Here is a 15,566-nt window from a genome sequence, read left to right as displayed (position 1 = left end):
GGACTTCATGAACCAGATCTCTTAAATATTCATAATAACTGATCACTCCAGATGCACAAGCATGAAACACCAATCTCACCAAGACCATCCTATCAAGGCACCAGCAGAAAAATAATTTGCAAGGTCAATGTCAATTGAATGTCAATGAATCAAACTAAGCAGCCCACAAATTTTCTATCTTTCATTGTATCAAATTACAATTAATTAATAAGAGACTACCAATTAACTGGTAAATTTTTATAGCAAATATACTAACTTTTTATTGCACCTTAGTTTAGAAATTTGCTCTTTATTTCTATGCTTTAAAAGTTAACCACATTGACACTTCAAAAACTTCTGCATTAATGTTTTGTTACTGCTCTGGGGTCATAACAGACTGATTTAATATTCTGAAGGGGCTTAAATCAAAAATGGAAAGTTACTCCACTGCTTACCATCTGCTGTAAATTCCTCTTCAGTCTCATCACTTGATACATTGGCTTCATTCTGTAACTCTCCTCCTGTTGGCAGATGATACTTTGAATATCCTTTTGTACTCAATGTACAATGCCATTTAAAATGGATATGCAGTTCCACTGTAACGTATTGTGCGTCACGCCCCAAGTAAATAGGAATTTCTACTCCATCTATAAACTGGTGTAATACAATTTTGGCAATACAAAGATCAATATTAGCCTATGCTTCACATGATGTGGCTTTGGGCAAATTATCCTCTTCACATGTTCAAAAGTTTAACTAAAAATCAAAGGAAGGTAATGCTTTATGCATCACATTATGTCAAGAGAATTGTTGACTAGAATTGTCAGGAGTAAATTAAAAATTAGCAAAATACTGCACAAAACCGCAGTTTCCTATTAATCTGCATCCTCAATCCAAAACATTCAATAGAGAAAAATTACACACACACATATATATACACACATGACTTTTATTACATCTTCTAATCAATACACAAGGATGTAGCTCTACCATGAAATGCTACACACAATAAAACACATTTCAGCCTCCAGTCATTCTTATTTGTTTTGGCTTTGAGCTCCATTTCATCATGGTCATGTATTTAAACCACAGCAACCAGATCTGCAATCCCAACAGATCTGCAAGATAAGCAACAACTATTCCCACTGCTGCTGGTTTGCCTTCTCTATTTTCCATTTCTCTTGACCTTGCAGCTGTAGCAGGAAATGGCTGAGTAACCCACTTTGTTAACCCAAAATACCACCCACCAAACAAAGCATTGGTCTTCCACCAGATCCTTCCATAAATATAAAAAGTGCTGCAAATCAAAACCTACATGATTATACTGAGATTGCATGAAAGTGGGACTAGAAAATGGTTAAAAGCTGTGTGGCTAATACAAAAAGGGGCAAAGAGCAGCACTGAACTTGTGTTTTTCCAGACAGAAGCTCTCTCAGGTCAGTAGCTAGCACTAGGACTAAAGCTGATAAAAATGATCAGTAAGAATTTCGGTAATAGAAACAAAGACTCAAGAGCAAACTGTGAAGCACCATTTTCCCTGAAAATGGTGCTTCACATCATGCATTGTTCACCAGCACAGTCTCAAAATACTTCCAGCATCCAGCTCTGCATATCTTTTTTGGATTCCTTTATCCACCAGGTAACATTCCCCTGGAACATCAGAATGACTGGATCCAAGCTTGTTTGTCAAATATTTTCACTCTTTCCTTAATTTGGAATCTAGTACATTTTTTTTGCTTTTACATTGTAGACAAACGTGAACATTTTAGTGGAACAGCTCAATAATTCCACTGTAGGAACCACAGCACCATCTGGTGTGACTGAGGATTAGATACAGAAGTGCTCCAAATTTTCAAAATCAATAACACAAGACAACCAAGTGAGATCAAACAAGACACAAAAGGAGCAGGTCATTCATTTCTCAAGTCTGTGCTGCCACTCAACATCTTTGCTGGTCTTGTATCTCAAATACCATTTACTTGATTTGCCCCCATCTAGTTCAATTTCTTTAATATCCAGAAATCTTTCATTTCTTTAAAAGGGCAAGAGAAAAAAAAAGTCAAACCTTGGAAAACTGAGTACTGGGTAAAAATAAAGCAGTGAGAACTGGACAAGGCAGAGCTTTACAAAGGGGGCATTAATAGCTAAAGTCACAAATGAAAGTCAGAAATTCGAACCTGAAGGAACTGTAGCTTAAAGCACACAACACTCTTTGCAAGGATCGGTGAATTAACCAGATTGAAACAAATGGGTTTGAAGTGACCAAGATCAAGAATTAGATATTCCAAAATATGGGACTTCAAGGAAAAGACAATGGAAAATGGGATATCACACCAACGTATATGCAGTATAATAGTGATCCCACAATTAAATCATTTTTCAACCATTTGAAAGTTATTAAAATATGACTGCTGTTTAAGAAGATTGACCTCAAGGTCAAACACCAGACATGGTGAGAGATACAAAGTTCAACCTGACAGCAGTCAGCAAGTCATCTCCATTTAACCAGTTGAGGAAGCCAAGAAAAATATCCAGATGAGTGGAGCATCATCTGAGCCCACAGAAAAGTTGCTTGCAAGGAACCATGATACAGGAGACCCCTGAAGATAAATGGCTGTGCCAGAGAAGTCCACTATGAAATTCATTTTAACTTGCAATGATGTTTTAATGCTGTTCTGTAAACAGAGCACTGATGCCCAACAGGATAGTTTTTAGATCCACTTTGCATGTACCATGCAAATTTACATCCTTTAGAAAATTAGAAATCAAGTTGTCCTGAGTTTGTTTTTGGTCAATGTCGGAACGCACATGTTCCTGAACACTAGCAATTCCAAAGTACCACCAACATACAAGAGACAAAAAATTTAAAGGAGACGTGTGAGGCAAGTTTATATTTTAATAACTTCCACCCACCCCACACACACACACACACACGGTGGTAAGGTGCCTGTAGGTGATTGAAACAGATACAATGGCAATGTTTAAAAGGCTTTTAGACAGGCAGATGAACAAGCAGGGAATGGAGGGATATAGACCACGTACAGGCAGGTGGGATTAGTTTAATTTGGCAACTGATCATCACAGAGATCATGAGCTGAAAGGCCTGTTCTTGTGCTATATTGTTCTAGGTTCTGCCTCTAATATCACTGTTAAAAACTACACTACTAGATGGATTCTCTTGATGCTTCTGCAAGAATAATTCAGTTATTTGCATGAACATTGTTGCTGGCAGCCAACTTTGTTGAACTTCTGCATTTCTTTGCTGTCCCATATTATTAGTAAGTTGAGCACAGTGATGAAGCCAGCCATAATCTCAAAAGCATAACAAATCTTATATGCCCTATAGTTCAATCGTAAGGGGCATATGTCACAACACGTTTTAGGTAATAAAAATGACAAAACACATAGCTAGCAGTTAATTGCCCTTTATACATTATAGCCACAATAAATACATCAGAAGGGAGTTGGCAAGCCAGAATGGGCAATGAATACAAGACTACAATCAGAGTAATGAAGAATGTGATTTGGCAGTGGGTATGCAGAGGTTACAGAGATAAGACAGTATTAATCATCAAGTAATTTAAACAAAATTGATCATTTTAAATCAGCAGCATTGGTGACAAACATAGGTCAGAGATGACACATCTCAAAAGGTAATGAAATGATACTGTCGAAACAATTTGCAATACCAGTTGCAATAACAAAATTTCTGTTGATGCTTTAAAATGGAAAGCAATTAATCCCCCATCTTTCCAGAGAACCAAGCTCACTAAGTTTTACTTAAAGCATAGTATAATGATGCAATGATACCAATTGAATTTCTCCTCTCCACCTTACCCCAAAAGATAGAAGGGAGCAGTACCAGATACTTTTTTTGACAATAAATCATTGCTATTATTTTGGATGGGAATATTTGGCAATCAGATCAGCCATGAAAACTGTACAATCAATGAGAAAATACCTTAGGAAAAACCAAATACCTTTGTAAGACTTTGATTGGGAAGCTCTTGCAGTATCAATGTCATCTGTAGTAGTCACACCTGGCCCTGCCATGAAAAACATCATTTTTGGAACTCAAATGCCAATTATTGCATGCAATGTTTAAGCAGTTTCTTTTAAATATATAAAGTATGTAACCATATCACACAAACAAAAATAATAAGCTAGCCCTATTAATCTTGTCCTACCAAATCATGGAGAATTCCTCCCCAACATCTTATGACCACCAAGTGCAGGAGACCATAGTAACCAGATAACACAGTCTAATTTTCCACCTAGATTTTGTTCACTACAATTGTTAGCTGTAACTGGAAACTCCCCCAGCTCCTGTAGACCGTTTGTAGCAAGTCCTCACCCAAAGCACAAACCAGCAATTTGTTCCCAAGGTCAATGACATTTGATGAAAAAGATGTTCATCAATATCCAATCTATTTCTTACTTCACAACTTGCATACTTCAAGCCCATGACCATAGTTCTCCCCAACTCATCTTAAATTAAATAGGCTATCCACATAGAAATTCACTGGTTTGTTTTTAATTTCAAGGGACTCAAATACTGCCCCAACATCCAGATTTTCAAGAGCGAAAAGACTGAGCCTGGAATAGTAACGAGAGCTTTTAAGCTAGGGGAAAACTTTTGACAATTCAGCCTTTACAAAACTTTTCACATAATCACTTCTTTAGAACATACTGCATGGCATGGGATTTCAAATTACAGGGCAAGCGAGCTTCAACTTGCAAATCCACTTATAGGCTTCCAAGCTGCAACTCAATTTCATCATTTGTCTTTTCCTTGTGGGGCAAGGCCTAGAAAGCCCAAAAATAGAAAACCCATTGAGAATCACTGAGAATATCAGTAACATTAATCTGAATGACACAACAACTGTTTCAGTGCAAGTTAACCATACAAGGCTTTGAAACTGGCAAAGTAAATTTTATTTAAAAACTAAGGTATTACTGAGGACCCTTCCCAAAAAATATGAAACTATTCCACTTGTAACAATTTCTTGACAACTTCCTCAAATGGACTCAAAAACCTCCAAGAAACAGAACATTAGGTCTGAACTCAATTAGTAAAAAAAAAGAGAAATTAAATGGGACTGGGAGTCTATTAATGGAATTTAACAGAGGTGGCCATGAAGATAGTAGATACATCGAGTGTCTTCTTCTAAAACTCCATAACTTCCAGGTAAGTTCCCATTGATTGTAACATAGCTAATGTAACTCTACTAAGAAAAGAGAAAATGATAAATTACCGATTAATTGGCTTTACATCAGTGGTAGGGAAAATGCTAGAAAATATTATCAAGGAAATGTTAACAGGGCACTTAGAAATTTATAGAATTGGGTAGAGTCAACATGAACCTATGAAAAGAAATCATTTATAATAAATATGTTAGTCATAGACTAATATGTTGGAAGTTTTTGTCTTGAAGTTGCAGTTACCAGAATAAATATGGGTGAAAGTGTATTTGAACTTTCAAAAGTGCCACACAAAAGATTATTAAACTAAATTGGGGCAAATGGGATAGGGTAATGTGAAGTTAACAGATAGAAAAATCAAAACCAAGAAATTTTTGGTTTGGGGAGGGCTCTGATCAGTGGTAGCCACCTGTATCCAAGTTAGGTTCCAAGATGTTCACAATCTATATCAATGATTTTAATGAGGGGACCAAAAGTAACCAGTCCAAGTTGAGTGCCAGTTAAAGTTTCAAGAAGAATGCAGACAGACTTCAGGTGGTATAGACAGGCCAAGTGAATGGGCAAGGAGTTAATAGATGAAATATCCTGTGGAAAAATGTGAATGCATCTAATTTGGTGGGGAAAGAAAAGCAGAGTATCATTTAAGTGGAAAAAAATTGGCAGATGGTGGTGTTCAGAAGGATCGAGGCATCCTTGCACATAAGCCAGTTAAAAGTTAACGTGTCAATACATAAAACAATCAGGAAGGAAAACAGTATGTTGGCCTCTAGTAATAGAGGATTTTCACCCAGAAGTAAAGATATATTATCAAAATTATAGAGGCCCTGATGAGACTAAAACTGGAACGTTGTGACCAGGTCTAGTCTTCCTCAGCAGGGAAAGGCATACAGTAAAACTCCAATAATACTGCATCCAATTGTTCAAAACTCCTTATAATTCTACATCTGGCTCACTCATTAATCTGAAGCACAAGCCAGGGGTCAGAGTGACAGCTGTGTGGCTTGAGGCCACACTGTGGGCTGGGTGTTTACCCAGAGCCAGGTACAGGGACACCAGGAGTCAGGAACATGGTTACATTTTCTGCCGGAGCACATGCATCTTTCAGCTTCTTTGGCAATTATTAATAAGAATAACATTCAAGAGTCTAGGAAATTTGGTAATCCAGCACCACCCAAGTTCTGAGGGTGCCAGATTATCAGTTTTGCTGCAGTTGCAACAGAGGGAGTGCAATATATGTTCTCTAGACTGAGTTTTAAGGGAAGGGCGAGATTGTTTGATAAGCAATTAAGCAGACTGTACCTAAACTAACATTAAGGATGAGAAATGGCCTCATTGAAATTTATATTCTTACAGGGCACGACAGGGTAGGTGCAGGGATAATGCTTTCCTTGGATGAGTTGCCTATAACCAAAGATCACAGCTTCAAAATTACGAGTTAGTCTTTCAGATCAAAGACGAGAAGAGATTTCTTCAGCCAGAGGGTAATGAATCTTTGGAACACTCTACCAAAGAGGACTGTGAAGGTCTAGTCACCAAATACATTCTATTTATCTTTCATCTTCCACTCACTGACAATCTGTATTTTCTCAGGCAAACAGTATGCTCGTCACCCGTACCTGCTCTAATCTTTTCCACCTGTCCAGAACCAACTTGTGTCTCTTTCCTCCAACATTCTGCACCATCATAACCTATCCTTTCTACTTCTGCAATTCTCTTTCTCTTCATACTTCTTTAATCTTGAACTCCGAAAAATTGTGTTTCAAATTTGGAATGCCTTGAATTTGCATAATAGACAATGCCTGCCAATAGACTACGTTCATGTTTTTTTTAAAAAACACTGCTTTGGAATGCACTGTGTAAAGACCCATCAGTAGAAAACAAATATATATGACTAATATATTCATGTTTTAGTGAAACTGATTTCATTAAAAACATGCTGAACCAATTTACCACATGCCAAAGCTTGTTATCTGCAATAACAGATCTTTTATAGAGCAAGATTTCCACATTACCTTGAACACTGTATCGATAATAATCTGGATCTTCCGCTTCAGCTTTGATTGGAACTGATTCAACTGATGTACCTAAAAACGTTTTGAAAAATGAAAGTTCTATTGAGAATTAGGAAAATTTCAGAGTAAAAGCAGAGACTGAAGATATTTTCTTTCTATTTATTATCCTTATGAAGAGATCAACAGTTAGGAAACTGCTTCAGATACTAGAACAAAAAGAGGGAATGGTCCTAAGTATTAATTATTCAGATGTGGTTCTTAGCAATGAATGTAGTAGGCTATTTAATCATAGCCAATCCCAGTGGTCTCCTTATCGACAGTCATATTGCAATATTTACACTCAGATAAAAAATGGTGACAACATTAGCTGCACTGGGATCATTTATGGTAATTCTGTCAGCTGTGTTGTATCTAGTCTTCAATTTAAAATATCACTGGCACATTACCTTTCCACATAACATCAATCTTGACAAGTAAACAATCCCATTTAATAAGTACAACTTTTGATTTCAATATTAGGTTTTTTTCGCCCCTAAATCAACCAGTGAAGTGTACATAAATCACCCCATGATGCATTCAATAATACAAATTTGTTCACAAGCAGTTTAGTAACTTTGAGATTAATTTTAAGAGCTCAGGTGTGCAGTGTTAAAGTTACATGATTTGAATTGAATAGCAATTAAACCTACACTCTAATTTCATGCATATTTAAACATACTTCACTCTTGACCTAAACGGTTGTAGACTTAAGGAAAAAGGCCATTAGTCTATTGCAATGACTGCATTTGCCATGACAGCTGGTAGCCACGTACTCATTTCTCCCCCCCATCTTTTCACATTCTTCTCCACTTTCCTTTTTAAAAGTTATTACGGAATATGCTGCGATCATTGGTTCTAGAAGTGGATTTCGTATCCTGACAATACAATTTGTAAAAAGACAAGCTTTTCCTTTATTCCACTGATGATCTTTAATTTCTGCCTTTAATCACCAACTCACTAACTGCCTCTCATAACTTTAATACTCATTAAATCTCCTGATTTCTACTTGACTTTAAAAGAAATTCGATAAAATGCCAAAACTACACTCCTTTCATTAAGTTAAGAAAGTAATGGCCTGATCATCTGAAGTGTTATAGGTGCTATACAAATATATGAATTAGCAGCAGCACTCAGCCCAGAACCTTTTCTGCCATTCAAAAAGATCATGACTGATCAGACTGTAACCTCAACTCATGCTCCTATCTATCCGCAGTATCCTTTCAATCCTTTTGGTATCAAGAAAATATTTGCCTTTGCCTTAAGAGTGATGTTAATGAAGTCTTTGAATATCTTTATGGAAGAGTTCCAAAGGTGAATTCTCATGATCCATTAAGAGAAAAAAAATTAACCTCATCCACTTTAAATGGACAATTCATTTTTAAACACCGACTCAGTTTTAGATTTCCCTCAACTGGAACCATCCTTTCTACAGTACTACCACCAGGATCTTAAACATTCCATTCAAATCGCTCCCCAAGCTCCAGCTGATACAAGCATAGCCTGACCAATCTTTCCTCATAAGACACCCCACCCAGTCCAGTAACCTCTGAACTGCTTCCAACACACTAACATCCTTACTAAATTTGCAGACCATAACTATCTCCTAGCAATCCCCTAGCAATAAATAAAAAGTTTGCTTTTCAATTACTTATATTACCTGCATATTAACCTTGTGAATTAAACACCAGGGTACCATGTCAAAGTGTTACATCCTAAAAGGGTGAAGGTTAAGGTTACATCCAAAGTAACCTTAAATGCAGCACCTTATCAATTGCATTCTGGACATCTTAGTATTTCCCTTCATCTATATCACAGGTTAATTCTTAAAAGAACTGCAATAAATTGGTCAAAAATAATTTTCTTTTCACAAAGCCATGTTGACGTTGCCTAATTACCTTGAATTTCCTAAATGCCCACTGTCTTCAATAATTGCTTCTATCATTTTCCCAATGACACATGTTAAACTATCTGACCTGTAGTTTCCTGCTCTGTCTTCCTTCCTCTTTGAATAAAGGAGTTACATTTGTTATTTCCCAATGTAACAGACGTCTACAGGAGGTATAAATGCTAAATAATCTGAAATTACCAAAAGAACGTGGAGAGAATGCTGCAAATCTGAACTAAAAATGCTGGAAACGCTGATTATCTGAAATTGTTGAACTCAATGTCGAGTCCGGAAGACTTTAATGTTCCTAGTCAGAAGATGAGTTCCTCGAGCTATAACAGTAGATAAGCAATGACAAACATTTAAATAATAATTCACAACTTGCAATGAATAAACATTCTAAGGAATAAAAAAATCTTATAGGAAGGGTAGTCCAATTCTGACTAATAAGAGAAATTAAAAATAGCATTAGGTTGAAGGAAAAGGAGGCACATAATCAAAAAAGTAGGAAGCCCAAGTGGGTGGATTTTAGAATTCAAAGTATTACAACGAAATTAGTGGAAAAAAAAGAGAATATCAAAGCAAACTGGAAATCACAGAAATGCTATTGGAAAACTGGTTAGCAAAACAAGCCCCTAATAAGCTGAGAAGGTAGAAATTATAATGGGAAATAAGGAAATGACAGTGACCATTGTATGTCTTCACAGATGAAAATGAAAATATTCTGGACATAGTGGGGAAACAAGGCCCAGAAAAATGAAGAGCCATTAATACTTGTAAAGAGACAGTAGTGGAAAAATTAAATGGGACTGATGGCCATAAAAACTTCCCAGATCTGATAGCAATACTTATGAGCTTTAAGAGGCTACAAGGATAATAAATGCATTGCTTTCGATCTTCCAAATACTCCTTAAATTTTAGATGGGCAACATTACGTTAGCAAATGTAACCCCACTATTCAAGAAAGGAGGTACATTGAAGACAAGGAGTAACTATCAGTTAGTATGACAAACGCTACAAATCAGTATGGGAGATGTAGCAACAGACACACAGAAAAGTTATATCATGCTTCAACAAAGTCAACTTAAAGTAATGAAAGGGAATATAAATGAATAAAAGTAAATTATAGTTTGAATTATCTTTGCTTTTCTGTCATGTGGAATTCAGGTAGAATCTGAGTGGACTTAATGGGCAAATGAGAGAATAGGTTAAAGGGGAAATAAGTGGGGGAAATGGGATTACATTAAAAGCTGACATAGACTGAGTGGATTGAATGGCCTCCTCTTATGTTGGAAGAAAATATGAAACACAAGATCTTCATGAAGGTTTTTGACAAGGTGCCATAATGCATAAAATCAGCAAACATTAGGTCATTCCCAGCTGGCAGGCCATAATTATAAGGGTACCACAAGGAACAATGCTCAGCTAATTACAATTTACATCAATGACTTGGATGAAGAGTCTGTGTAAGGTGAGGCTGTTTACTATGAATTACTTCCCTGCCCCCAACCTCACCCACCCAACAAAATTCTGCTTTTCTATTTTCTCTCTCCCAGAGAATGTGAATCATGAAAAATATACATGCAAGTTAAGGGTTAAAATGAATTAGAATGCAAAGACATCTTACTACAATTTCACATGCCTTTAGAATTGCACCTGGAGTACCTGATACTATTTTGGTCACCTTCCTCTGGAGGTCTAATGAAGATTAACTTTACTGATGTAAAACAAAAAATGGCCAAAATGCTCAGCAGCTCAAACAACATTCGAGGAAAGCAGCATTACTCATGTTTCAGTTTGGTGACCTTCCCTGCTAACAGCCAAAACATTCACTGTTTCTCTCTTCGCAGATGCAGCCTGAACTTCTGAGCATTTCCAACATTTTTTTTGTTACTTTTCAGATTTCCAGCATCTTCAGACTTCCAGAAAGAATAGCAATAATGGTGACCCTAGAACTGGGCGATGAGTAGATCAATTATAGTTATTCCTGGTCTGAAACTATCATACAATATGGTGCAATTGAAACCATCCTCAATACGTTCCCCAATATTGTTACCTCTGAATGCCAAAACTATCACTACTTCATAAATTTCCTTGTAAACCTAATGTAAGTGGAAGACACAAACGTTGCTAAAAATGTTGTAATTAAGTACTCCAGATAACACATCAACATCCATTATTTTTCCTTTAATTAAAAGTATACATAATTTTAGAAAGTAGCACTTACTCGGTTGGTTATCATCACATGGCTCAGTTTTCACCTTAACTGGAACAAAGCTATAAAATAAAAACATTCAAATATATTCACTTTTGCCATGGTTTGTTATTACTTTTCTGTAAGTACAGAAAATACAAGTTACGTTCCTCTAGCCTTTCCTTTCCAGGAGGTCAACTCAGGTTTAACTTTAGATATTATACCATATTATAACTCTAAATAGTTATTTAGAATACATGTATAAGAATATTATAGTACAGAAGGCCATTTGGCCCAGCATTAGTTCTTTCAAACAGCTATAGTCAGCCCAACTCTTCCCTCCAAGTCTGTGGTACCAAGTAAGTTATTCTTTGAATGTTACTGAGCTTGCTTTTACCAAGCATTGCACTCCAAATTGTAACATTTCTCAGCATTTAAAAAAAACACATAATTCACTACTACTGGCTCTCCCACTGGCTTCTAACCATATGTTTGGAAGAATTCTAGATCTTCCATTATTCCTACATTGTACCAAGGCTATTTCCACTGAAGCTTCCAAAAATCTCACGTTCACTCGCCCCATGTTGTGCCATATTGTTTTGTGGTTCAGACTCAGTTCCTCTGACATCCAGCACCTGTTTCAGCCATAATATCTCAATTTAAGAGGCAAGCTAGCTCTGTTGCACCAGGAAGTGACCAGTGATGACATACGCACCTAAAAGTAGTGTGTAATAATCACAAGCTGATGCAGAAATCACACTAATTATAGGCAGCATAAAAAAGACATACCACCTGAAATTCAAATCAACAGCCATAGGCTAGTCACAGCTGGTTCTGGAGGGTTTCCAATTCAACACCAAGCAAGCAATTCTCAATGTTGGAGAAGTCGAGCTGTGACGAGGCAAACACAGTGATCTACTCCACAGAGGTACTCTTTCAATGTGATTATTAGACGTACTTAGCAAATCATCTGGGAAACCCTGAAAACAGTGCATCTCAGCCCCCAAGATTAGAAAATAACACCAAGGAACAACAAATGGTTGATCTGTAGGTACTAGCATATTCCTTGTTTTCTTAAATAAGGGAAGTAGTTTAAGAACTAGAAATAACTTATTTTATTCATAACAAATTAAAATAATTGAAGCACAAGATTTTGGCTGGAGAGCAGAAAATCCCCTTGCAAACAATGCATCTCAGAAACAACGGAAAATCTATTATACATCTTGAAGTGTTTCAAGGATTAATCAGTAATCACACAGAAGGATTCTCTACAGAAGAGTGATCATAGAGTAAACCAGCAAAAAAAGATACAAAGGGATAATAACTTCCAAGTAAAAAGAGAGGAGCAAAGTTAACTTGAGTTCCAGAGTGAAAAACAGAGTGATGCTGGAGGTACTCAGCAGGCCAGGCAGCATCCATGGAGAAAAGCAGGTGGTCAACATTTCAGGTCAGGACCCTTCATGACTGAAGAGAGTGTTACGAGCCAGGCTGCTACTTGATGAGCGTCCCTTTAAGATGCCTGAATGGCAGTGTGTGTGGTTTTATCTGACTGCTACAAGTGGGAGCAGAAACAGTGTCTATAACTGGAATGACATACAAATCTGAAGGGAATTCACTGATGTGTTGTCAATGGTACAGACAAACTAAGAGAGAGACGTAAAAGTTAGTAGCACTGACTGCCAGTCTCTGTATCTATAGGTGAAGCACAACCGTTGTAACTGTCACTTTACATCCATACATGGATTTTTGAAGCAATCTATGGAGTCCACTTTGTCGTTAACCTGTGCCAGGAATCAGGTATATCTGTGGGTGGCCACGTATCGAGTGCCCTCGGCATGGCAGTTACTTTGGAACAAACCCATGGAGATCTTCAGTGATTGAGGCGTCACATTAGTTCCATCATGGAACTTGTGGATTTCGTAAACTCCTTCTCTCTACATCCTAACGTGGTTTTCAGAAGCCTTTGCTTATCGTTCTACTTCATGATTTGCTGAACTGAACTGATTTGCCATCATAAAACTTTGAGAACTATTCCTAGACTGGGTGGTTTGGGAACTAGTTACACACACACACTTTGGTTTAGTTTAATCAATATCTAATGTTTTCTTTTCTCTTATTATTACAAGTAGCTATTAATAAGTAGATTTTAACGTGGCAACCTGGTTTGTTGTGTTTCTATTGTTGCTGGTACATAACAATAGGAAAAGGGGAAGACCAGTATATAGGAGGGAAAAGCAGAGCAGTGATAGGTGGAAAGAAGAGGGGAGGCGGGGTAAGCATAGGGTGGTGATAGGTAGATGCAGGTAAGATATAGTGATAGGCAGGTGCAGGGGAGGGCAGATCCACCAGGGGATGGGTCAAAGACAAGAAGAGGGAGGAGGAAAAAAAGACTAGGAAAGGGAAGAAGAGAAAAAAAACATGGTGGTGGTGGTGGGGTGGGGGGGGGTGGGTAGCGTTGTGATTACCTAAAGTGGGAGAATTCAATATTCTTGCCATTAGGCTGCAAGGTTCCAAAATGCAAAAATGAGGTGCTGTTCCTCCGGTTTGTGCTTGGAATTCTCCTGGCAGTGGAGGAGGCCGAGGACTATCATATCAGTGATAGTGTGGGAGGGGGAGGGGGAGTTGAAGTGACTGGCAACGGGAAGATACAGGTTGCAGTTACAGACAGAGCGCAGGTGTTGTGAAATGGTTACCTAGTCTGCATTTGGTCTCACCAATGTAGAGGAGGCCACATTTGGAGCACCGAGAAAAGCAAGGTAACATGCCTCAATGACTACTGACCAGTGGCTTGTCACCAAACTCCAAGACCTAGGACTCAACAACTCCCTCTGTAACTGGATCTTTGACTTTCTAACCATTAACTTTCTAGACCGCAATCAGTGAGGACAGGCAGCAACACCTCCTGCACGATTATTCTCAACACTGGTGCCCCACAAAGCTGCAGCGTCAGCCCTCTACTCCCTATACACTCATGACTGCGTGGCCAGATTCTGCTCAAACATCTACAAGTTTGCAGATGATACCACCGTTGCAGACCGTATCTCAAACAGCGATGAGTCGGAGTACAGGAAGGAGATAGAGAGCTTAGTGACATGGTGTCATGATAACAACCTTTCCCTCAATGTCAACAAAACAAAATGGCTGATCACTGACTTCAGGAAAGGGGGCAGTGTACATGCACCTGTCTACCTCCAACAGTGCTGAAGTCGAGAGGGTTGAGAGCTTCAAGTTCCTGGGAGTGATCACCACCAATAGCATGTCCTGGTCAAATCACATAGATGCCACAGCCAAGAAAGCTCACCAGCACCTCTACTTCCTCAGGAGGCTAAAGAAATTTGGTTTGTCCCCTTTGACACTCACCAACTTTTATGGATGCACCAGAGAAAGCATCCTACCTGGATGCATCATGGCTTGGTACAGCAACCGCTCTGCCCAGAACCGCAAGAAACTGCAGAGAGTTGTGGACACAGCCCAGCGCATCGCGGACACCAGCCTCCCCTCCTTAGAGTCTTTACCTCTCGATGTCTTCGTGAAGCAGCCAGCATAATCAAAGAACCCAACCACCCAGGTCATTCTCTCTTCTCTCCTCTTCCATCAGGTAGAAGATACAGGAGCCTGAGAACACTACCACCAGACTCAAGGACAGCTTCTACCCCACTGTGATAAGGCTATTGAACGGTTCCCTTATATGATGAGATGGACTCTTGACCTCACGATCTACCTTGTTGTGACCTTGCACATTATTGCACTGCACTTTCTCTGTAGCTGTGACACTTTACTCTGTACTGTTATTGTTTTTACCTGTACTACATCAATGCACTCTGTACTAACCCAGTGTAATGAATTGACCTGCACGATCGGTATGCAAGACAAGTTTTTCACTGTACCTCGGTACAGGTGACAATAGTAAACCAATACCAAATGCAGATGATATTCAGGGAGGTGCAGCTGTCTCACCTGAAAGGACTGTTTGGGTCCCTGGATGGAGGTGGTGTAGGGGCAGGTGTTGCACCTATGGCGAGTGCAGTAGAAAGTTCCTGGGGTGGGAGCGGGATGGGCGGGGAGGAGGAGTGAATAAGGAAGTCGCAGAGAGCGCGGTCCCTGCGAAAGGCAGAAAGGGATGGGGAGGGGAAGATATGCTTGGTGGTGAGGTCCCCTTGGAGATGGTGGACATGGCGGAGAATGATTTGTTGGATATGTAGGCTGGTGGGATGAAATATGAGGACAAGGTGGACCCTATCCTTGTTGGGTCTGG

General features: G+C 38.6%; 1 protein-coding gene across 9 annotated transcripts in view; it reads right to left on the bottom strand.

The window, feature by feature from the left end:
- LOC127581156 (general transcription factor II-I-like) overlaps positions 1 to 15,566 on the bottom strand; it is a 124,943-nt gene that overhangs the window by 68,572 nt on the left and 40,805 nt on the right. For all 9 annotated transcript variants that reach the window (XM_052035206.1, XM_052035209.1, XM_052035207.1 and 6 more), the window contains 4 exons: positions 11,345 to 11,394; positions 7,194 to 7,265; positions 3,960 to 4,025; positions 435 to 500 (listed from right to left, as the gene is read on the bottom strand). In XM_052035206.1, the coding sequence (XP_051891166.1) occupies positions 435 to 500; positions 3,960 to 4,025; positions 7,194 to 7,265; positions 11,345 to 11,394 (254 nt within the window). The remainder of the gene's footprint in view (positions 1 to 434; positions 501 to 3,959; positions 4,026 to 7,193; positions 7,266 to 11,344; positions 11,395 to 15,566) is intronic.

Source organism: Pristis pectinata, chromosome 21 (assembly GCF_009764475.1).
Source record: "Pristis pectinata isolate sPriPec2 chromosome 21, sPriPec2.1.pri, whole genome shotgun sequence".
NCBI classification, from domain to species: Eukaryota; Metazoa; Chordata; class Chondrichthyes; order Rhinopristiformes; family Pristidae; genus Pristis; species Pristis pectinata.
The sequence above is the reverse complement of the archived record's forward strand: the minus strand, read 5'-3'. Positions and strand labels throughout refer to the sequence as shown.